General features: G+C 48.5%; 1 protein-coding gene across 2 annotated transcripts in view; it reads left to right on the forward strand.

Moving 5' to 3' along the window:
* The window catches only part of hgd (homogentisate 1,2-dioxygenase), an 81,420-nt gene that overhangs the window by 48,447 nt on the left and 7,497 nt on the right, over positions 1 to 25,476 (forward strand). For both annotated transcript variants that reach the window (XM_072513718.1, XM_072513717.1), the window contains exons 11-14: positions 13,362 to 13,466; positions 14,318 to 14,444; positions 16,741 to 16,922; positions 24,725 to 24,899. In XM_072513718.1, the coding sequence (XP_072369819.1) occupies positions 13,362 to 13,466; positions 14,318 to 14,444; positions 16,741 to 16,922; positions 24,725 to 24,868 (558 nt within the window). In that variant the 3' untranslated portion in view covers positions 24,869 to 24,899. The remainder of the gene's footprint in view (positions 1 to 13,361; positions 13,467 to 14,317; positions 14,445 to 16,740; positions 16,923 to 24,724; positions 24,900 to 25,476) is intronic.

Below are 25,476 nucleotides of genomic sequence, written 5' to 3' on the forward strand. Positions count from 1 at the left end.
GCCTGGGGTTATTTTCGTACTACGCTCAGTGGGTCCCAAACTATGCGGACAAGGCCCGCCCACTCATACAGTCCACCCATTTTCCCCTGACGACTGAGGCACAACAGGCCTTTGCCCGTACCAGAGCCGATATCGCCAAGGCCGGTATGCACACAGTAGACGAGACACTGCCCTTTCAAGTAGAGAGAGACACATCAGACATCGCCCTAGCCGCCACCCTCAATCAGGCAGGCAGACCCATGGCATTCTTTTCTCGCACCCTTCATGCCTCAGAAATTCGGCACTCATCCATCGAAAAAGAGGCCCAAGCTATCGTTGAAGCTGTGCGGCATTGAAGGCATTACTTGGCTGGCAGGAGATTTACCCTCCTCACTGATCAACGGTCGGTAGCCTTCATGTTCAATAATACACAGTGGGGCAAGATCAAGAAAGATAAGATCTTGAGGTGGAGGATCGAGCTCGCCACCAACAATTACGAGATTTTGTATCGCCCCAGTAAGCTCAACGAGCCCTCAGGCGCCCTATCCCGAGGTACATGTGCCAGCGCACAGGTAGACCGAATCCGGACCCTGCACGACAGTCTTTGTCACCCGGGAGTCACACGGTTGTACCATTTCATAAAGGCCCTCAACCTGCCCTACTCCGTCGAGGAAGTACGGACAATCACCAGGGATTGCCAGGTCTGTGCGGAGTGCAAGCCGCACTTCTACCGGCCAGACCATGCGCGCCTGGTGAAGGCCTCCCGCCCCTTTGAGCGCCTCAGTGGAATTTCAAAGGGCCCCTCCCCTCCACCGGCCGTAACACGTATTTTCTCAGTGTGGTCGATGAGTACTCCAGATTCCCCTTCGCCATCCCATGCCCCGACATGACGTCTGCCACCGTCATCAAAGCCCTCAACACAATCTTCGCTCTGTTCGGTTTCCCCGCCTACATCCACAGTGACAGGGGATCCTCCTTCATTAGTGATGAGCTGCGTCAGTTCCTGCTCAGCAGGGGTATCGCCTCCAGCAGAACGATAAGCTATAACCCCCGGGTAAATGGGCAGTTAGAGAGGGAGAGCGGGACGGTATGGAGGGCAGTCCAACTGGCCCTACGGTCCAGGAACCTCCCGGCCTCCCGCTGGCAGGAGGTCCTCCCTGATGCACTCCACTCCATTCGGTCACTGCTGTGCACCGCCACTAACAACACACCCCATGAACGTCTTTTTGCCTTCCCCAGGAAGTCCACATCCGGGGTGTCGCTCCCGACTTGGCTCGCAGCTCCAGGACCCGTCCTGCACCGTAGGCACGTCCGACTCCACAAGGCAGACCCGTTGGTGGAAAGGGTGCAATTGCTCCATGCAAACCCCCAGTATACCTACGTGGCGTACCCCGATGGCCGCCAGGATACTGTCTCCCTCAGGGACCTGGCACCAGCAGGTCACACACACATACACCCCCCCGGCCTGGCACCACCCTCCCCTCCCCCGGTGCTCCCAGCAGCAACCCCCCGGGACCATCCGTCCTTCCCCTGCCCACGCTCGAGGATGAAGAGGATTTCGGCACGCTCCCCGAGGCTCAGGACATCAGACCAGCATCGCCGCCACCACTACATCGCTCCCAGCGGGACATCAAGGCCCCGGACCAGTAAAACCTCTAACTGGTCCACTGGACTTCAAAAGACTTTTTTTTCCTCTCTATCAAAAATTGTAAATGTAAATGTAAAAAGAAAACCATTTGTTGTTTATAGTTCTCCACCACCCCTTCCAGACTCAATTTTAACAGGGGGTGATTGTGGTAAACCACTGTTGCACCTCTATTAGGTGATGTATGGTAGGACCTGTACTACAGGTACGTTGGTAGTCCCTGCCTGCTGGCTCTGCCCAGTAGGCGGAGTATAGATATGTGTGTCCTCCATGCTGCAGCCATTTCGCCAGCTGCTGTGAGAGGCCACACATCTTAGAGCAATAAAGCCTCAGTTGTACCCAACTCAAGTCTTTGTGCAATTGATCGTGCCTCAGAGTTTAAAAGATTAGACGAGCTGAGCATAATCAAACCGATTCAGTTCTCAGAGTGGGCTGCGCCAATAATAGGTTGATAGGTACCCGATTCCCCAGATTGAGGACCTCTATGCCAAGTTGATGGTGGTCCTTACCTACTCAAAATTGTATCTTAGTCACGCAAACCTGCAACTAGGATTGGACAAAGGTTCCCAGGCGTTTGCCAGACAAACACCCACAAGTGCCACTTTCAGTACACAAGACGTCCATTCGGCATCACTCCATTCGGCCTACCTCGACGATGTTCCAGTCATTGGCACAATCCGCGAAGGGCTAACCTCAAGGAGGTATTAATGAGGTTTCGGAATGCAGGAGTCCACCTCAAACACAAAAACTGTAAGTTCCAGACCTCAGATGTGACGTATCTAGGATTTTGCATTGATGCGACAGGGTTACATCCCCTGGAAGAAGGTTCAGGTTACACATGAAGTCCCTGCACCCAGAAATACCAGTGAGTTCAAATACTTCCTCGGTATGGAAGATTAATTTAGCCACCACATTACCAGCTACTCAAGAAGCTTCAACGGTGGCAATGGAGGGAGTCCCAAGTGGGAGCTTTTCAATTGGTGAAGCAAACCTTACGATCCTCGAACCTTTTGGTTCGCTAAGACCCGGGGAAACCAATCATGCTGACATGTGATGTGCCCCCAGAGTATACGGGCAGTTTTATCCCACAAGTTGAGAGATGGTTCTGAGCGCCGTAATGCCTTTGCTTCGAGAACCCTTCCAGAAGCAAGATGGAATTATGCCCAGATCGAGAAGGAGGGCTTAGCAGTCATATACCGTGTGAAGAAATCCCACCAATATGTGTATGGATGATGATTTGACATAGTGACCGACCATAAGCCACTACTGGGACTCTTAAGGGAAGACAAGCCCATGTTGCCCATAAACCCGGCTAGGGTGCACCATTTGGCCTTGCTGCTGGCGCCCTACAATTATGCTTTCCAGCATCGGCCCAGCACTTAGATTGCCAATGCAGATGCATTGAGTCAACTTCCCTGCCAAAGAACGTCCTGCCATTGTATTGACTTTGAACTTTCTAGACACTCTGCCAGTGTCGGGCAGACACATTCGCAACTGGGCCCACAAAGACTCAATACTATCGAACGTGAAGAGAATGATACTGATTGGGTGGCACTACAAGAAATATGAGCAACTAAAGCCCTATCTCACCCGTCAAGATGAGTTGACCTGCGAGGATAGCGTAATTTTGTGAGGATCACGAGTAGTCGTTCCATCTCCAGCCAGGGGGACCCCTCTTACAGGAGATAAACAGCGTCCTCCCAGGGAAGACAAAGAAGAAGATGTTGGCACACAGCTACCTCTGGTGGCCAGGCACAGATAAAGCCATTGAAGAAATGGTGCACTGTAGCAAATGTACCCACAGTTAGGAGATTTCAAACCAAATCTGGATCAAAGGTGGAAGGCTGAATCAATTAGAAAAGGTGGAAATGTGGATTAGAATGGATAGAAATAGAGGAAGAACAGACTAAATTGGGAACATATTTTAAGGAAAAACAACACAATGCTATCTTGTGTATAGTGATTCAGACTAGCCGGTAACTGTGAACATAATGAGGAAACAGGAGAGATGGGGACACAAGAGTAATGTTCCCTGGTTGTCCAAACAAGCGGTCATTGCTTACAAATAGGAGAACCCCATAGATAAGCTTACGGATATTGGCAGACCAATAATAATGCAACACATTTGACAAAGCAAGGTCCCCTTGAAGTTTTGGTTTTTCCAAAAAGATTTTATGAATTCAAAGGTGTTTTTTATTCCAAATAAAAGAGGAAATCAATTGGTCAATAGATTTTTTTTAAAACAATTTAAAAATAAAAATAAGAATAGCCTGAAATAAATATTAAAATTTTGGTAAAATAATAATTTTGACAGAATTGATATGACCACCAAGCGATAGGGATCCACATTGACCAATGGGCAAAATCTCGCTTTGTGCTTTCTAACAAAGACCTGACGTTATACTTAAAAGCTGGTTGAAATCACCTTTCACAGATATTCCCAAGTACGTAAAATTATCAGAAACCAAATCAAACAGGAATAAGTCAAAATATCAGCCTAATGCAGAAGAATTAATTTGAAAAAGCAAAAAGATCATCGGCACAAGGAGAGACTTTATGACATAAACCTGTTAATTCCAATAACATCCTTATTGGATTGAAGTGACACAGCACGTGGTTCAATATCAAAAAGAAATGGGGATAAAGATAGCCCTGCCTGGCGCCTGGTGCCTCTGCGGAGGGAAAAGTAAGCAGAGTGTGAACGATCCGCACAGAGTGAAGCTACAGGTGGTGATGAATATAAAATTTTAATCCACGAGATAAAAACTGGACCAGAACCAATTTTTTCTAAGACTTTAAGTAGTTCCTTTCTACACAGTCAAATGCGTTTTCAGCTCTAAAGGATATTATAAATTCCGGAAAAAGTGGAGTCTTGGATCAATAATATTAGCTAGGCGCCTCTGTGATGATATGTATATGCACATTAATGTCTATAGTTATCAGGGGCAGGATTCTCCCCTACCTGGCGGGGTGGGGGGTCCCGGCGGGATGGAGTGACGTGAACCACTCCGGAGACGGGCCGCCCCAAAAGGTGCGGATTTCTCCGCACCTTTCGGGGCCAAGCCCTCACCTTTAGGGACTAGACCCGCGCCGGAGTGGTTGCCGTCCCGCCGGCTGGCGTGGAAGGCCTTTGGCGCCAAAGAAAGCAACCAAAGAAAGAAAACAAAGTAGGAGAGATAAAAGGAACAAAAATAGTTTTAAAATCCCCAATAACGGCCTCCCCCCAAACGAAAGGCTGCTCCTACCCCCCTCATACTAAAGCTAGAAGCAAACACAGCCATCTTAGCGATAAAACAAAAGAACTTAGATCCAACATCCCAGCCAAAGCAAAATAGAACACTAGTATCGTCCCCAGCTACAAATACAAAATAGCCCAGCATTAGCATTAAAATTGCCATACTGAAACTTTATCACAATTAGCAACAATATAATCAGAGCCCTTCAACCTTCATGGTTGCTGTTAATATCGTATAATCATTAAGTAACTGCAGAAGGGACAGCAACATACTCAAAAAGAGAAGAAGCTGGTCTTCCGGTGGCGGCTATGGAGGAGTAAGTCGCACATTTGGTGGCTCCCGCTCTGGTCAGACTTTTGGACCTTTCCCCCCGACTTTCGTTCGGTTTTAAACTGTAAATTCGAAGGCTGAGGCAATTGGGCACCGTTTCCACGTATCGGTGTACGGAGAAAGGAACCAGAAGTGCACGAAAAGGCAGAAATAAAAAGACAGGCAAGGGCTGGGCTGAAGCTGCAGCGGGAGACAGCATGGCCGAGGATCGGACCCCTGGTGTGTCGGCCCAGCGATCAATGGAGCAGTTGATGCAGGTCATCCAGGACGGCTTTGCTAAGCAGAAACGGGACTGCCTGGACCCGATGAAAGAGTTGATTGATCAGCTGGAGCACAGATTGGACGCCCAGGATCGGGCGATTCAGAAGGTTGAGAAGGCGCTGGCTGAGCAGGAGGAGCATCAAACTACGGTGGAGCTGGAGGTGGGGATGCTGTGGGACCAGCAGAAAAGGCTTCTGGAGAAGGTAGAGGACCTGGAGAATCGGTCCCGTTGGCAGAACTTAAGAATTGTCGGGCTCCCGGAGGGGTCTGAGGGAGATGACGCTGGGGCATACGTAGCGGGTATGTTCGAAAAGCTGCTGGGGGAGGGGACATTCTCCCAACCCTTGGAGGTGGTCAGGGCGTACAGAGCGCTTGCGAGGAAGCCGCGAACGGGGGACCCTCCGAGGGCAATGGTGGTGAGATTCCACAGGTTCCTGGAGAAGGAATGTATTCTTCAATGGGCCAAGCCAACACGGAGCTGTAAGTGGGACAACAGTATCTTGCGGGTTTACCAGGACCTGAATGTGGAGGTGGCCAGGAAAAGGGCAGGCTTCAACCAAATTAAGTCGATCTTTTTCAAGAAGCAGGTGACGTTTGGACTGTTGTATACGGCTCGTCTCTGGGTCACAAATGAGGACCAGCATCATTATTTTGAGTCGCCCGAAGATGCGCTGGACTTCGCGAAAAGAAAAGGACTGGTGATGGACTGAGAACTTTTGTACTTTGATACAACTTTTTGGCTTATATTGGCTTGTTTTTTTCTCTTCTGTTTTTGAGTTCTGTTTAAGAAGGGGGGGAAACGTTTTTTGTTTTCGGGTTTTCTTTTTGGTGAATGTTGGCAATGCCAATTGCTTTGATGTGCACTTTTGTGGGATGGAGACGTGCTAGTTTGGATTTCGGTGTTTTTCTTTCAGTTGGGTGATTGTGTGGGGATCGTTAGATGAGGGAATTTGTAAGAGTGAGGGGAGGGGAGTGAGGGAACAATAGGTGGGAGACTATTTGGCTCCGGGGAGGGGGCCATCAAGCAAGCTGGGTGAGTTAGCTCAAGGAAGCACAGTGGGGGGGGGGGGGGGGGGGGGGATTGCATATGTTTAGTTTATTGTATGGGTTAGGTTTCAGAGTGGTGTTGCTAGGGGGAAGGGGGTTGTTCTGCTGACAAGGGTGGGACTTCGGTTGAGGGACAGAGAGGAGGTCGGTGGCGGGAGCTGCCAGGGAGCGGGCCGGAGGAGGCGCGGCGCATGGGCTGGAGGCGGGCCCAAGAAAGGGATAGCTGATCGGCGGAGGGGGGGGCACTGTGCCCCCCAACTGGGCTGATCACTTGGAATGTTCCAGTGGGTTAAATGGGTCAGTTAAGAGGGCACATGTGTTTGCTCACCTGAGGGGACTGAAGGCGGACATGGTAATATTGCAGGAGACGCACCTTAGAGTAGCGGACCAGGTTAGACTGAGGAAAGGCTGGGTCAGTCAGGTCTTCCAGTCGGGACAGGCCACAAAGACTAGAGGGGTTGCGATCTTGATTAATAAGCGGGTGATATTCGAGGTGGGCAGAATAGTTTCAGATGTGGGAGGTCGATAGATTATGGTTAGTGGTAAGCTGGAGGGTTGAAGGTAGTGCTGGTTAATGTGTATGCGCCAATTGGAATGACATGGAATTCATAAAGAAGATGTTGGCGAAGATTCCGGACCTGGACTCGCACAAGCTAATCACGGGAGGGGACTTCAACACAGTTATTGATCCCGGCCTGGATCGGTCATGCTTGAAAACGAGCAGGATGCCAGCGATGGCAAAGGAACTGAAAGGGTTCATGGAGCAGATAGGGGGGGTGGATCCATGGAGATTTAGGCAGCCGAGGGTGATGGAGTTCTCCTTCTACTCCCACGTACATAAGGTATACTCTCGGATCGATTTCTTCATTATGGGTGGGGCATGCTGGCAGGAGTGGTGGACATGGGGACTCAGCGATTACAATCTCAGACCATGCTCCACTCGGGGTTGACCTGCAGGTTAGTAAAGACAGTAATCAGCTCCCGCATTGGAGGTTAGATATAGTACTGTTGGCGGACGAAGCGGTGTGCGAGAAGCTGTGGAAATGCAAACAAAATTACCTGCAGGTAAATGATACAGGGGAAGTCTCAGCAGCGGTGGTCTGGGAAACGCTGAAGGCAGTGGTAAGAGGAGAGCTGATCTCGATCCGGGCTCACAGGGACAGGATGGACAGGGCAGAGACGGACCGACTGGTGAAAGAGATTCTACAAGTCGACAGGAGGTACGCGGAGACTCCAGAGATAGGGCTTTTAAGGGAACGGCGGAGGCTACAGGCGGAGTTTGGCTTGTTAACCACAGGGAGGACAGTGGAATAGCTCAGAAAGGCGAGGGGGTGATCTACGAGCATGGTGAGAAGGCTAGCAGGATGCTTGCACAGCAGCTCAGAAAGAGGGAGGCAGCTAGAGAAATAGGGAAAGTTATTGACGGGGATGGAAACTTGGTTGTGGACTCGGCAGGGGTGAGCAAGACGTTTAGGGATTTCTACAGCAGGCTGTACAGGTCGGAACCCTCTGCGGAGCCGGAGGGGATGAGGTACTTCCCAGAGGGGCTGACTTTCCCGAAGGTGGACGGGGAGCTGATAGAAGGACTGGGGGCCCCGATCGGGTTGGAAGAGATAGAGGAGGGTCTGAAGGCCGTTGTCTCTAGCTGGGAGAGTCTAAGCGGTGAAAATGACAGTCCTCCCGAGATTCCTGTTTGTATTTCAATGTCTCCCCATCTTTATTTCGTGGTCCTTTTTTAAACGGGTCAACAAGGTTATTGCAGGTGGGGTGCAAGTCCCCGCGAGTGAGGAGGGTAATGCTTGAGCGGAGGCAGGGAGAGGACGGGCTGGCGCTGCCGAATTTTAGCAACTATTACTGGGCGGCTAACATAGCCATGATTAGGAAGTGGGTGGTGGGGGAGGGGTCGGCATGGGAGCGTATAGAGGCGGCTTCATGCAAGGGCACAAGTTTGGGGGCGCTGGTAACTGCACCTCTGCCATTCCCGCTGGCACGGTACTCCACCAGCCCCGTGGTGGTGGCGACCCTGAGAGTCTGGGGGCAATGGAGGAGACATGTGGGAGCACTGGGAGCATTGGTCTGGTCCCCAATCTGCGCTAATCACCGGTTTGCCCTGGGGTGTATGGATAGGGGGGTTCCGAATATGGCAGGGAGCGGGGATTGAGAGGATGGGGGACTTGTTTATAGAGGAGATCTTTCCGAGTATGAGGGCGCTGGAGGAGAAGTTTGCGTTGGTGAGGGGAAACAAATTTAGATATCTGCAGGTGCGGGACTTTCTGCGTAGACAGGTATCAACCTTCCCACTCCTGCCGCTAAGGGGGATTCAGGACAGGGTAGTTTCCAGAGGATGGGCAGGAGAGGGAGCGTCTCTGATATTTACAAGGGACTTATGGGATCAGAGGAGACGCAGACCGATGAGCTGAAGCGCAAGTGGGAGGAGGAGCTGGGAGGAGAGATAGAGGGAGGGCCTTTGGGCGGACGTGTTGAGTAGAGTCAATGCGACCGCAACATGTGCCAGGCTCAGCCTGATTCAATTCAAGGTCGTTCACCGGGCTCACATGACAGTGGCCCAGATGAGCAGATTCTTTGGGGTGGAAGACAGATGTGCAAAATGTGCGGGAGGACCAGCGAACCATGTCCACATGTTCAGGGCATGTCCAAAGCTTAGGGGATTCTGGCAGGGGTTTGCTGATGTCATGTCCAGGGTTTTAAAAACAAGGGTGGCATTGAGTCCAGAGGTGGCGATTTTCAGGGTGTCGCAAGATCCGGGAATCTAGGAGGAGAAAAAGGCAGACGTTCTGGCCTTTGCTTCCCTGGTAGCCCGGAGACGGATACTATTAGCTTGGAGGGACTCAAAGCCCCCAAAGTCGGAGACCTGGCTATCGGACATGGCTAGCTTTCTCTGCTTGGAGAAAATCAAATTCGCCCTGAGTGGGTCACTATTGGGGTTCGCCCGGAGGTGGCAACCATTCGTCGACTTCTTTGCGGAAAATTAATCGTCAGCGGGGGGGGGCAGGGGCGGAGGGGGTTAGGGTTAGCGTTAGCTTAGATTAGGGGGTTTATTAATGGTGGGACCTGTTAGGGAGGAAGGTGGTATTTGCACTATGTTTATAGTCTCATGTACATTGTTTTTATTGCTGCTGTTACAATGCCAAAAAATACCTCAATATAATGTTTATTAAAAAGAGAAGAAGCTTCTCACAGCTGAAATGTCGACAGTCATCACAGCCGACAGTCATCACAGCCGACAGTCATCACAGCTGACAGTCATCACAGCCGACAGTCATCACAGCCGACAGTCATCACAGCCGACAGTCATCACAGCCGACAGTCATCACAGCTGACAGTCATCACAGCCTATCAAACAGATCAGACAGTCAACCAGGAACCATGGGCACGATTCTCCGCTCCCGCGACTAAGTGCCCACGCCATGAACGCCGTCGAGGTTCACGATGGCGCGAAACAGCCCCGATCTCGACCGATTCAGGGCCCGAAAATGGGCGAGGATCGGGGCCGCGAGAAACTCGGGGGGGTGTCGCGAAAGCAGCGTCGTCAGCGCCCGCCGGGCATTGGCGCCGTGTAAAAGGCATAACTGGCGTCACCCGTGCATGCGCGGGTTGGCCAGCGCCAGCCGGCGCCAACCCGCGCATGCGTGGTTGCCGTCCTCCCCGAGGCCGCCCCACAAGAAGATTTCGGACGGATCTTGCGGGGCGCAGAGGAAAGGAGGTCCTCCTTCAGAGGCCGGCCCGCCGATTGGTGGGCACCGATCGCGGGCCAGACCCCTTTTGATTCCTACCCCGCTGAAAGAACCCCCATCACCCCCACAGGCCACCCCCCCCAGTGTTCCCGCTCTGTTCCCGCCGGCAGCGACCAGGTGTGGATGGCGCCGGCGGGAAGCCGTCGTTTTGGGCAGGCCGCTCGGCCCATTCGGGCCGGAGAATAGCGGGTGTAGCGGAGAATCACCATTTTGGGTGTCCCGGGCGATTCTCCGGCCTGCGCTGCGCAGAACTCGACGGGGCCGTTCTCGCCGCTTGGGTGAATCGCGGGAGGGCGTCGGACCGGCGTCGCGGGGAAAAATGGAGTGCGATGGGATTCTCCCAAACGGCGCAGGAGCGGAGAATCGCGCCCCATGTCTCCATAATTCTCCGGCCATTGAGATTCTGTTCCCGCCGGCAGTGCATCCCTGCCCACGGGTTTCCCGACGTGGGGTGGCTTCAATGGGAAAACCCATTGTCAAGCGGCAGAAATAGAGAATCCTGCTGCGAGCGAATGGTGCACCGAGAAATATGCGGCTGGGAGATTGAAGAATCCCAGATCAAAGAATATTTTTTAAACACGCTTGTCACCATGACCCTGAATCTGACAGGGCAGGGCTGGTTAATTCTTGCTCCCAGACATTGCTGAAGGAGATCCTTGACCTCCACGAAGGAAACTCTTTTCTTGGCTCCTGCCCCGGTGAAATCCGGGAAAATAAAGATTCAGTTGCCTTTGGAGGTCAGAGTACTTTCTGTCTAGCAAGTTGTAGAATCTCCTCGTTGACGTGATGGTAAAATAATGTCATAATGAAAGGCCTCAGCCCTGTTTCTGGCTTGGATTGCAGGCTGTGGTGCAGTCTGTCTAGCAGCGGCACCTCCAGCAAAGCCAGCTCACCTTTCAGCAGCTGTTCCAGAAAATCAGTAGGTCGAGGGCCCTCACAGTTCTCCCCCATTCCCCAAATCCTCAAATTCGATCTCTTAGGTCTTGCTTCAAGGTCTTTGGCGTTAACCAAATGGGAAATTGAAACTGTCATGAGAAAGACAGTGGGCTGGATTCTCCGCCCCACCGCGTCACATTACTGTTTCACCCCACCGGCGGGATGCTCCGTTACGCCGGCTGGTCAATGGGGTTTCCCATTGTGGGGCATCCCCCCATGTCAGGAAACCCCCAGGCTGTCGGCAAAATGGAGCATCCCGTCTGCGGAGAATCCAGCCCGGTGTTTCAGTGGCTCACAGTGTGACAAGTATCTGGGTAGGTTGTTGAGAAATCCATAGAATCTGCTTTGGCTGCATCTATCACTTACGTGTGTCTGACCCCAGTTGGTTCACGTGTGCTGCATACTCACCCTGAATATTATGAGAGATATGATAATTTTTTGTATCTTTGCAAATTTGTACGTGTCTGTATAGGTGTAGCTGGGGTGAAGAAATAATGAACAGTTTAATCATTTTCATGCATTTGGCTCTTTCCAACCTTTTTGTCTGGTCTAATATAATTTTATTTTATTGTTTTAGAAATGTGTTATTTTTATTTTTAAAATAAATTTAGAGTACTCAATTCATTTTTTCCAATTAAGGGGCAATTTAACATGGCCAATCAACCTGGCCTGCACATCTTTGGGTTGTGGGGGCGAAACCCACGCAAACACGGGGAGAATGTGCAAACTCCACACGGACAGTCACCCAGAGCCGGGATCGAACCTGGGACCTCAGCGCTGTGAGGCAGCAGGGCTAACCCACTGCGCCACTGTGCTGCCCTATAAATGTTTTATTGAGTGTTTGTGTTAAAAGTTCATCAGCAGACGCCTGTGAGTTTGTTCAGTAACTATATCCATGGTTTATGAAACAAAAGATAAATAGGGCTGGATTCTCCATCCCGCTGCACCACTTTTCAGCCTCGACCCGCCGGAGGGATTCTCCGTTACGCCGGCTGGTCAATGGGGTTTCCCATTGTGGGGCAGCTCCATGCCGTCGGGAAACCCCCGAGCAACCGGCAAAACGGAGAATCCCACCGGCGGAGAATCCCGCCAATGATCTATCAAGCCAGCTTGTCTCATATTAACATCAGCTGGGAACATAACAACAAGCGTATAGGCACAGTGGAACAGGAGTAGGCCGGTCAGACACTTGAAGCTGTTCCACCATTCAAGGGGGGGCTGTGGCGTAATGGTATTTTTGCTGGACTAGGAATCCAGAGATTTCTGGGGATCCGGGTTCAAATCCCACCAAGACAAATGGTGAAATTTGAATTTAATAAAAATCTGGAATTAAAAGTCTCATGATGACCATGAAACCATTGTTGATTGTTGTAAAAACCCCTCTGGTTCATAATGTCCTTTAGGGAAGGAAATCTCTGTCCTTACCTGGTCTGGCCAACATGTGACCCTGGATTCACAGCAATGTGGTTGACTCTTAAATGTGCTCAGGGATGAGCAATAAATGTTGGCACAGCCAGTGATGTCCACATGCCATGATCGAATAAAAAGAAAAATCAAATTACTCCATGTGCTTGCTGTATTTATGTATTCTTCAATTCCCTGACCTGACAAAACTCCATTGTTCTTGGTCTGAACAATTTGAATTGACTCAGCCCTGTGTTCGAAAATTTCTGATTTCATTCCTCAATATGTTGGCTCTAACTTAAGGTTGTGCCCCCTTGTTCTGAACAATGTTCAGAAGAAATAGTTTTTCCGCATCTACCCTATCTTATTCCTTTTTTGGTTTCAAGCACTTTGATTAGATCACCCTCAACCTCCTAAGCTCAAAGGACGTTGAGTAAAGTTTATGCCTTGTCTCACAATGTAACTTATTCTGCTGAATCTGTGCTACACCCACTCCAAAGTTAATTTTTTTTCCTGAAATTCAGTGGATAAAGTTGAACACAGTGCTTCAGATGGGATCTGATCGAGGTTCTGTACAACTTAAAAGCTACTTTCTCACTTTTATCTTTTAAGCCCTTGAAGTAAAGGCAAATGTGCTTTAATTATTTTTGAATTGCTTTACATGTAAAGGGTAGCTGATCCTGGAATCAATTTACTCAGGAGCTCAAATGTAATTCTTCAATTTCTAATATTGTAACATTTTAAGCAATTCAATCTTATTATTTTCAGAACTTCTCTCCATTTAATGTTGTGGCCTGGCATGGAAACTACACACCCTACAAGTACAATCTTCAGGACTTCATGGTCATTAATACTGTTTCATTTGATCACGCCGTAAGTTATTTTCTTCATGTATCTGTTTTATTGGTACACAGATCACAGGTACCATTTGGAAAGTCAGATATCTTGCAATGGCAAGGTGTGAAGCTGATAGCTTTTCTGTTTTCTCACCTGATGAAGGAGCTACGCTCCGAAAGCTAGTGTTTCCAAACAAACCTGTTGGACTAAAGGGATGATCCTTCAAAACCGAGATGAGGAGGAATTTCTTCAGCCAGAGGGTGGTAAATCTGCGGAACTCTTTGCTGTAGAAGGCTGTGGAGGCCGAATCACTGAGTGTCTTTAAGACAGAGATGGATAGGTTCTCGATTAATAAGGGGATCAGGGGTTATGGGGAGAAGGCAGGAGTATGGGGATGAGGAACATATCAGCCATGATTGAATGGCATAGCAGAATCAATGGGCTGAGTGGCCTAATTCTGCTTCTATGTCTTATGGTCTTATGCATATTAACCTGGTGTTGTAAGACTTCTTACTGTGTCCACGCGAGTCCAACGCTGGCATCTCCACATCATGTTTTCCAACAAGCTGAAGGCTCTTTGATTTCTAACCGAACTGAGATAAATTTCAGAAGTGGGGACTGTCAGTGAAAGGTGCGTTTTGAATATCTTTGAGAGATATCGAGGGAGGAACAGCCAACAAAGATTCTACTTCACACAACCACAACATGTATTGACCATTCAGTGTATCTAATATGAGCACAACTGAACGATAATGACTATAAAAGGAGAAAACAGAGAAAATATCACAAAATTACAGATTCACATGAACATGACTTTATGAAGCTACAGGATATGCATGTTTTTTGAGATTTAGAGCACTAAACTAACAAACCTTATGTGTTTTCAGGATCCTTCGATTTTCACAGTGCTAACTGTGAAGTCGACCCGTCCAGGTGTGGCAGTCGCAGACTTTGTGATCTTTCCACCACGCTGGGGAGTAGCTGACCACACGTTCAGACCCCCTTACTACCACCGTAAGTTTTGGCAAATCCATTCTGTCTTTTATTAACACAGTATAGTAGCAGGTCAATTTAGCACAGTTGGCTGGACAACTGGGGCGAAATTCTCCCCCAACGGCGGGATGTCCGCCGACTGGCGCCAAAGCCAGCGCCAATCAGACGGGCATCGCGCCGGCCCAAAGGTGCGGAATGCTCCGCATCTTTGGGGGCCGAGCCCCAACATTGAGGGGCTAGGCCGACGCCGGAGGGGTTTTCCCCCCGCCAGTTTACGGAAATGGAGTTTGTTTCCCCGCCAGCTGGCGCGGAAATGCGGCGCATGCGCGGGAGCGTCAGCGGCCGCTGTCAGTTTCCCGGCGCATGCGCGGGAGCATCAGCGGCCGCTGTCAGTTTCCCGCGCATGCGCAGAGGGGAGAGTCTCTTCCGCCTCCGCCATGGTGGAGGCCGTGGCGGAGGCGGAAGGGAAAGAGTGCCCCCACGGCACAGGCCCGCCCGCGGATCGGTGGGCCCCGATCGCGGGCCAGGCCACCGTGGGGGCACCCCCCGGGGTCAGATCGCCCCGCGCCAGGACCCCGGAGCCCGCCCACGCCGCCTGGTCCCGCCGGTAAATACCAGGTTTGATTTACGCCGGCGGGACAGGCAATTTCTGGGCGGGACTTCGGCCCATCCGGGCCGGAGAATCCAGCGGGGGGTCCCGCCAACCGGCGCGGCCGGATTCCCGCCCCCGCCCAATCTCCGGGAGCGGAGACTTCGGCGGGGGCGGGTTATACGGCGGCCAACAGCCATTCTCCGACCCGGCGGGGGGTCGGAGAATGACGCCCCTGGTTTGTGACGCTGAGCAAGGTCAACAAAGATATTCAATTCCGAACCGGCTTTGGTTATTTGTGAAGGCTCCACTTGCTCAACCTTGCCCCTCGCCTGAGGTGTGGCGACCCTCAGGTTAATTCACCACCAGTCTGCTCTCCCCCTCAAAGGGGAAAGCAGCCTATGGTCAGCTGGGTCTATGGTGACTTTACAGTAGCAAAACCAATATAATATTCAAGAGGGAAAGTACCCCAGTACAGTGAATCCTATCCAGACTTTGGAACTGACTTCCAAAAGATCTTAGACAGATGGTCTAAAACAGATTAAAATTTAACCTGCAATTAATCTCTACCTGCAAGCTGGAAGATATACTATAATTTTTTAATTGAACCAATTATTTAAGTTTAATCTTATTTCTGTATGTAGAATACAAGAGTATTTAGGTCACTGCTCATGAATGAATATGTAAATGCATGACCCACAACCATGTTATAGGCACTGTGTAGTAAAATATTTCATGATCTAATAATTCTTTGTGTGAAAAAAAACAGTTTTAGCACTAACCCTCAATCTCTTGTGAACCCTTACCATGATATCCAATCTAATATCACATTTTGTGCTATTATTAGAATCATAGAATCCCTACAGTGCAGAAGGAGGCCATTTGGCCCTTCAAACCTGCATCGGCCCTTGGTCCGATAGAGCACCCTGCCTAGGCCTAATCCCCCACTCCTAACCCCGAAACCGCAACTAACATTTGCCCAATTTAGCATGGCGAATTCATCTAACCTGCACACCTTTGGTTCGTGGGAGGAAACCGGAGTACCCAGAGAAAACCCATGCAGACACTGGGAGAATGTGCAAACTCCGCAGACAGTCACCTGAGGTCAGAATCGAACCTGGGACCCTAGTGCTGTGAAGCAACAGTGCTACCACTTAAGTAAAATGTACAGAATAGGCCAAAACTTTATGGCCTTTCTGATGCACTCCCACAATCAGTCTAATGGGAGTTTGGTGGACCCATAAATCCCAGAGGCTTCCCAAGGAGCCAGTTCCTACTCCAAAGCAGGGGTCAGTCAGGGTATGTGTAAGGGGAGGTACTGCACTTGGGAGCTTCCTGATCCCTGCCTGCAGATCAGCAACAGGCTGATATAGAAGAGACTGGTACGTAGAATGAGTAGAGATGTACCAGTTTGCCTGCTGCCATATATTAATTCCATTTGAGCGCCCAGACCTGCAATATTTCACTCGACCAAAGGGGCAAATCATCCACATACATTTCCCATGTCTTCAATTATTGAGTTTCGAATTTTACCAAAGAGGTGAATAATAAACTGTTAATGAAAAACATCTAAATGATTCTTGAAGAACTGCACATTATTATTTTTAAATCCCAGCATGGCTCTGCTTATCAGGTTAAATAATAACCAGAAATTTGAAAGATTAAAGAAGGTAGGATAAGTAGTTTGCAAATGAAAGGGTTTACATGCTTTGTTTTGTTCCTCACCAGGCAACTGCATGAGTGAATTTATGGGGCTGATTAAAGGTCATTATGAGGCAAAAGAGGAGGGTTTTCTGCCAGGTGGAGGTAGTCTGCATAGTATTATGACTCCACATGGGCCAGATGCAGAATGCTTTGAGAAAGCAAGCAAAGCAAAACTTGAGCCAGAACGAGTAGCTGACGGAACAATGGTAAGTGACAGAGGAACTCAAAGACAATGAGGTGCAAATTCTATACAATGGTACACGTTTTCTCGATCATCCGCCACCTCTTTTCAGCAATCTTTTGATTCCCAAAAATCATTGTCTATTGGAACTAGAACGATTTGTTAATAAGCTGGCAGATATGTGAGAAACAGGATAGTAATAATAATGTGGAATCTAAGTTATGCAAGCACTCATTATCATAGGCTTGATCACACCCTATACTTAATTAATGGTGGAGCTATAAATTGCCTCATTTATACTTTTGGATGGGAGAAAATATGGCAACTACCTGTGTTAAATCAGTTTGTCAAATTCTGGCAAATAAGGAGCGTAAGAAAATGTGATGCAATTTTTGTGTTATTATGTCCTGCTCACTCTGAATTCCACAACAAAGCGAATATGGCCCATTAATCTTAAATTAGTTGCAACAGGAGTGCTGGCCATGGCCTTGTCAACTGAAAGGGCAAAGAATGGACTTGCTTTTATTTAGTGCTTTGCACAACTTCAGGGTATTCCAAAGCACATAATTCACCAACATGACCAACTTTTAAAATTCAGAATAAATAACACCTACCCAACAGCCAAATTGCAACAGAGGAGAAGTCCCCTGCAGCAAACTGATACAAAAAAATCATATGGGTGACCTTCAGCTCTTCACTTGCTCCTGGCTACTAACTCCTGCAATGCTCTCAATGCTATGTGCTGTGTGCCAAGATATCCAATACATTATTCAAATGAATTCAATTTGCACTGAGGTCTGCTCTAAGGGTTTGCACTTAACTGGTTTGTTCTCTTGGCTTTCAGTACAACCAATATTTCAGTAGTGGAGATGATGCAAAGCAGGCAAGATCAGATTATCATCATCATCATCATCTTATTTTTTCCGTATTGTGACTATTGTGCACAGAATTTCCTAAACTTAGGACCCGGGTTCGAATCCCAGCCCTGGGTCACTGTCTGTGTGGAGTTTGCACATTCTCCCCATGTCTGCGTAGGTTTCACCCCCACAACCCAAAGATGTGTAGGTTAGGTGGATTGGCCACGCTAAATTGCCCCTTAATTGGAAAAAATAATAATTGGGTACTCTAAAAAAATTTTTTTTTTTAAAAGAATTTCCTAAACTTTCTGAACATCTCATCAGCTTGTCAAATTAACTCATAGATTTTACGATAATGAACATTTGAAGAAAAATTACAATTCATTAATAGGTATTTATTGTATTGAAAATCAGAGGATTCCGGGCAGCACGGTGACACAGTGGTTAGCACTGCTGCATCACGGCGCCGAGGTCCCAGGTTCGATCCCAGCTCTGGGTTACTGTCAGTGTGGAGTTTGCACATTCTCTCCGTGTTTGCGTGGGTTTCGCTCCCACAACCCAGAGATGTGCAGGGTATGTGGATTGGCCATGCTAAATTGCCCCTTAATTTGAAAAAATTATTAAAAAAAGAAAATCAGAGGACTGCGTACTAATGAGATCCTAATTCAGTCTTATGTGAGATCAGTGCATTAATGTCAGGAGAATGTTCCTGTGTCTGGAAGATCTGCAAAATCTTTTACACAACCATATTCAATAGAAGCACCGTATTAAATCTACTCAATCGAGACACTAGAAATCAAACATCTCCCCCATAGACTGCGGATCATATCGTCCGATCTCCCTGTCAATCGTGGACTCGAAGTTTCTAGTTAAGGGCAGCACGGTAGCATAGTATTTAGCACAGTTGCTTCACAGCTCCAGGGTCCCAGGTTCGATTCCCGGCTTGGGTCACTGTCTGTGTGGAGTCTGCACGTTCTCCCCGTGTATGCATGGGTTTCCTCCGGGTGCTCCAGTTTCCTCCCTCAGTCCAAAGATGTGCAGGTTAGGTTAATTGGCCATGCTAAATTGCCCTTAGTGTCCAAAAAGGTTAGGTGGTGTTACTGGGTTACGGGGATAAAGGGGATAGGGTGAAGGTGTGGGGCTTAAGTAGGGTGCTCTTTCCAAGGGCCGGTGCAGACCCGATGGGCTGAATGGCCTCCCTCTGAATGGCCTCCTTCTGCACTGTAAATTCTATGACTATGACTATCTATGCATTTAAGACTGGAGCCTTGTCTCCAGGAGGTGGTGGGAAAAGACCAAATGGGACTTGTAAAAGGGCGAAGGTTGACGGCAAACGCCTGACGGCTGCTGAACATGGTTCTTGCCCCTGGGGTGGTTTGGTTCCGGAGATCATTGTTTCACTTGATGTGGAGAAGGCGTTCAACTGGGTAGAGTGGGACTACCTATTCACGATACTAGAGAAATTTGGGTTTGGACCTGGCTTTGTAGCATGGGTGCGCTGTTGTGCATGACCCCATTTTCCAGTGTTTGCACTAACAAAGTGACGTCCGAGCCCTTTCGGCCAAACTAGGACACTAGGCAGGGATGTCCGATGTCCCCTTTTTTATTTGTGTTGGCAATAGAGCCACTAGCCATGGTGCTGAAAGCATGGGAGGGAATAGTTAGCGGGGTGGAGCGCAGGGTCGCGCTATATGCGATTGTATGTAAGAAATCCGGAGGTGTCAGTGGGAAACATTATGGGGATCTTGCAGCATTTTGGTGTCTTTTCTGGCTATAAGCTAAATGTAGGAAAGAGCGAGTACTTTGTGGTTCCGGTTAGCAGGAAGTAGTTTTTGGTATCTGGGTGTCCAGATAGCAAGGGACAGGGGGAAACTCTGGAGGTTGAACTGTACAAAGCTGATGGGAAACGTCAAGGTGGACCCCCAAAGATGGGGCAGTCTCTCACTATCCTTGGCAGGCCAAGCGCAATCGATTAAGATGAATATCTTGCCGGGCTTTTTATTTTTATCCCAGCCTCCCGGTGTTCCTGCTCAAGGTGCTTTTCAGAGAGATTGACAGGCTTGTGACTGAGTTTATTTGGGTGGGTAAGGGCCTATGGATTAGAAGGGTGGTGGTGCTGCAGAGGGAGAGACAAGCAGGGGCTTAGCCTTGCCAATAATGTTTCAATATTATTATTGGAAGGCTAATGATGAAAGGGTGCTGGAGTGGCGCGGGGACTCAGAGGAGCTGTGGGTCTGGGTGGAGGCAGAGGGTGGGATTCTCCCAGCCCTGGGCCGGGCCAGAGAATCCCCGCGAATGGGCCACGCTGCCCCGACGCGGCATGCGATTCTCTGTAGAGCGGAGAATCGTTGCCATTGGTGCCGGCGTGGTTGGCGCGGCGGCAGTCGCGGGCCGCTCTATGCGGCCGGCCCACCGATTCTCCGGACCGGATGGGTCGAGCGGCCGTAAGAAAAGAGCCAAATCCCGCCGGTGCCTTTCTAACCTGCTCTGGGCCGGCGGGACCTCGGTGTGTAAGGGTCGGGTGGCGGCCTGTGGGGGGGGGCAGGGGAGGTCCGACCCCGGGGGGGGGGGGGGGGGGGTGCCTCGGATGTGGCCTCTCCCGCGATCGGGGCCTAACAATCGGCGGGCCGGCCTCCGTGGCTGGGGGCCTTCTTTCCTACGCGCCGGCCCCTATAGCCCTACGTCATGTTGCGTCGGGGCCGGCACGTTGAAGGAGACCACGGCGCACAGTTCGTGCCGGGATCGGCAGCTGGAGCGGCGTGAACCACTCCAGCACCGTGCTGGCCCCCTGTAGAGGGATTGGAGAATCCCGCTCAGATACTTTGAGGGGGTCATTGGTAACAGCTCCACTCCCGTTGACGCTGAAGAAACACTTGACTAACCCGGTGGTAGTAGCCATGTTAAAAATTTGGAGGCAGCTCCATCAACATTTCAATTTGAAGGCTGCCTCAAGGCTAGCTCCCAATTATTCGAGCCAACTAGGCTGGATCTGAAGTTTAGGGAGTGGAAGGAGAGGGGGTTGAAGAAGGTGGGAGATTTATTTCTAGAAGGTAGCTTTGCTAGCCTGCGGGAACTGAAGGAGAAATATGGGCTTACGGACACTAATGGGTTCAGGTATTTCCAGTTGCATAGTTGGTCACAAAGTACTTTCCTGCTATCCCGGTGAAGAAGCCTTCTACCTTGCTCAAGCAGATTCTTTCCTGCTGGGGGTCGGAGGTGGCTAGTACATCAAACATATAGCAGCAGATAGTGGGGGAGGAGACGGGTTTGGTTGGGAGAGTGTAGGCAAGTGGTTAGAAGGGCCAGGGCCAATTGTGGAGGAGGTTTGGAGTGAGGTATTGAGGAGGATGAACACAACCTCATTCTGTGCGCGGCTGAGTCTCATTCAACTAAAAGTGATATATCGAGCACACTTCCTGATGGCTAGAATAAGCCGATTTTTCAATGGGGTGGAGGATAGATGTGGTCGGTATTCGAGGGGGCCAGCACATTATGCGCACATGTTCTGGTCATGCTCAAAGCCGGCGGGCTTCTGGAGGTTCTTTTTTGATACCATGTCAGCAATTCTGAACATGGGATTGGAGCTGTGCTCACTGGTTACGATTTTTGGGGTTCGGATGTACCGAAGCTCCGGATGGGGGCGGGGGCAGACGTCCTGACCTTCACTTCCCTTGGGCAAGGAGGTGGATCCTCTTAGGCTGGAAGTCGACCACACTGCCAAGCTCCTCAGCGTGGCTGGGTGACCTGATGGGGTTTTTGCACCTTGAGATGGTCACGTTCACTGTGAGAGGGTCGGTGGATGGGTTTGACCATAGCTGGTGGTGTTTATAATGTAGATTAAAGTGTTGGTCACTGTTAGTTTTTTGGGGGGCGTGGAAACTAATATGGCAGGAGGGTGGGAATTGATGCAGGAAATTGGAGGGAAGTAAGATGGGGACAGAAACAAAAGGCAGTAAAGGGAAAAGTGGAAGGCAGAGAAACCAAAGACAAAACTCAAAAAGGGCCACATTACATTGTAATTCTAAAAGGCAATAAATGGCAAAAGAACATGCCCGAAGGCTCTGTGTCTCAATGCTAGGTGCATTTGTAATAAGGTTGATGAATTAACTGTGCTGACAATCATTAAGAATGACCAAAATATGGTAGAATTCTTCATTAAGGTGGAGAGTTACACAGTTATGTCTGAGACTTATGTCCTGAGCTTAAAGAAAATTAACTTTGATGATATGGGATGTACATTGGCTAGGATAAACTGGCAAAGGATACTTAAGGGGAAGATGGTGGCTAGGCAATGGCAGACATTTAAAGAACACATGGATGAACTTCAACAATTGTACATTCCTATCTGGCACAAGAGTAAGACAGGGAAGGTGGCGCAACCATGGCCAACAAGGGAAATCAGGGAGACTGTTAAAACCAAAGAGGAGGCATATAAATTGGCCAGTAAAAGCAGCAAGCCTGATGACTGGGAGAAATTTAAAATTCAGCAGAGGAGGACAAAGGGTTTAATTCAGATGGGGAAAATAGAATACGAGCGTACGCTTGCAGAAAACATAAAAACTGACTGAAAAAGCTTCTATAGATATGTGAAGAGAAAAAGGCTGGTGTAGACAAACGTCCCTTACAGTTAGAAACAAGTGAATTCATAATGTGCAACAAAGAGATGACAGACCAGTTGAACAATTACTTTGGACCTGTCTTCACCAAGGAGGACACAAATAAGCTTCCAGAAAGAGGGTCTAGCATCAAGGAGAAACTGAAGAAAATTCTTATTAGTCAGGAAATTGCTATGAGGAAATTGATGGTATTAAAACCCGATAAATCCCCAGGGCCTGATGCTCTGCATCCCAGATTACATATGGAAGTGGCCCTAGAAATAGTGGATGCAATGGTGATCATTTTCCAGCATTCTATAGACTCTGAAAGAGTTCCAATGGATTAGAGGGTAGCTAATGTAACCCCACTTTTAAAAAAGGAGGGAGAGAGAAAACGGGGAATTATAGACCGAGAAATTGGGAATTGTAGACCGGTTAACCTGACATCAGTGGTGGGGAAAATGCTGGAGTCAATTATTAAGGATGAAATAACTGAGCAATTGGAAAGCAGGGACAGTATCAGTCCAAGTCAGCTTGGATTTACCAAAGGGAAATCATGCTTGACAAATCTACTGGAAATTTTTGAGAATGTGACCAGTAGAGTGGACAAGGGTGAACCAGTGGATGTTGTGTATCTGGACTTTCAAAAGGCTTTTGACAAGGTCCCACACAAGAGATTAGTGAGCAAAATTAAAGCTCATGGTATTGGAGTAATGTATTAACGTGATTAGAGAACTGGTTGGCAGACAGGAAGCAGAGAATGGAAATAAACAGGTCCTTTTCAGAGTTGCAGGCATTGACTAGTGGGGCACCACAGGGTTCAGTGCTGGGACCCCAGCTGTTCACAATATACATTGATGATTTAGACAAAGGAATTGCATGCAATATCTCCAAATTTGCAGACAACACTAAGCTGGGTAGCAGTGTGTGCTGTGAGGAGGATGCAAAGAGGCTGCAGGATGACGTGGACACAGGCTGGCTGAGTGGGCAAATACTTGGCAAATGCAATATAATGTGAGTAAATGTGAGATTACCCACTCTAGTGGCAAAAACAGGAAGGCAGATTATTATCTGAATGGAGGCAGTTTAGGAAAAGGGGAAGTTCAGTGAGACCCTGGGTGTCATGATGGAACAGTTACTGAAGGTTGGCATGCAGGCACAGCAGGTGATGAGGAAAGCTAATGGCACGCTCTACTTCATAGCGAGAGGATTTGAGTTTAGGAATAGGGATGTCTTGCTGCAGTTATACAGGGCCTTGAGTATTGTGTGCAGTTTTGGTCTCCTAGATTGAGGAAGGACATTCTTGCCATTGAGGATGTCCAGTGAAGGTTCACCAGACTAATTCCCGGGATGACAGGACTGACATATGAAGCAAGACTGGATCAACTGAGCTTGTACTCATGGAGTTTAGAAGAATGAGAGAGGATCTCAGAAAAACATATCAAATCCTCTTGGGACTGGACAGGCTAGATGCGGGAAGTATGTTCCCAATGTTTGGGACGTCCAGAACTAGGGATCACAGCCTAAGAATAAAGGGTAAACCATTCAGGACTGAGAGGAGGAAGAACTTCTTCTCTCAGAGAGTTGTGAACTTGTGGAATTCTCTCCCACAGAAAGCTGTTGGGGCCAGTTTGTTAGATATTTTCAGAGGGAGCTAGACATGGCCCTTGTGGCTAAAGGGATCAAGGGATATGGAGAGAAAGCGGGAGTGGGATACTGAATTTGCATGATCAGCCATGATTATATAGAATGGTGGTGCAGGCTCGAAGGGCCTAGTCCTGCTCCTATTTTCTATGTTTCTATGAAAGGGTGGGGTGGGGGAGTTTAGTCTATATTATTATGGGGGATGGGGGGGTTATTATTGTTTTTTTATGCGTTATTGTTTGGTTTTGTGTTAACTTCCTATAAAACTTGTTAAAATTTCAATAAAATATTTTAAAAATGAGAAATCAAACATCTCCCAATCATAAACTTTCTCAACCAGCACGAACAGGGCTAAATTCAAATGGGTGAAAATAATTACTTTTCAAAATTCGATCACAAGAACTAGGGTTTGCCATATAGGTATATGCAGCAAAACGTTTGACTTGTTTCTGACACGTGAGCTGTCTGTATCACAAACAGGGTCTTCATCACTGCAGAATGCTTCCGAACATGCTCATGATGCAGAAAGCTGCTGGAGAACATGAATCATCCAACTGAATACCATTACCAATTCTGTACAGACTGGGAAATGTGCTGTTCTCAGAAGAATTAATAATCATGTTACTTTAATTATTTCAGTTTGATACAATGTTCATTATTCCCTGTACAATACTGATTAATAGATTCATTGTTAAGCAAATCTATTAATTATTTTCTATTTAATTTGACAGGCATTTATGTTTGAGTCTTCATTCAACATGATTGTCACCAAATGGGGCCTGGAGGCCTGCAATTGCCTGGACAAAAGCTACTCAAACTGTTGGCAGCCACTGAAAAGGCATTTCAATCCCAAATGGAAGCCAAATGACAAGTGAACCTGGAATACAAGATACCTGTAACCATAGGGTCAGTTGGTCCAATAAACCCAATTAATTGAGTTAAAAAGGAAAGATATCTGGAAAGTACAAGCATTAAAATTATATGGCAAAATGCAGGAAATTAGGATTAAAGTCATGACAGCTACTGCTGAACAAACTCCTCCAAACCAAAGGTGTGGCTGTGGCTATTTGCATAGGTCCCAGTTTGCCCGTCTCTTAATGAGGTATTTGGAACATTCCTTGTTCCAGTCCTACTCCGGCCACATCCCGCAACTCATTTTATCGGTACATTGGTACGTTTCGGTGCCACTTCATGTTCCCGTCTGGACCTGGAAAAATGTATTATCTTCCCTTCCAATTTCCATCCCTCTATCACCTTCACAAGGTCCATCTCCAACATGTCCCTTCCCTTCCTTGACCTTTCTATTTCAATTTCTGGGAATGGACTGTCCACTAGAATCCATTAAAAACCTACTGTCTCCCACAGCTACCTCAACTACAGCTCTTCACACCACACATCCTGCAAGGATGCCATCCTATTCTCCAAGTTCCTTCGTCTCCACCGTATCTGTTCCGATGATGCCACTTTCCAAAATGGTGCTGCT

This window comes from Scyliorhinus torazame, chromosome 8 (genome assembly GCF_047496885.1).
Source record: "Scyliorhinus torazame isolate Kashiwa2021f chromosome 8, sScyTor2.1, whole genome shotgun sequence".
Lineage (NCBI taxonomy): Eukaryota > Metazoa > Chordata > Chondrichthyes > Carcharhiniformes > Scyliorhinidae > Scyliorhinus > Scyliorhinus torazame.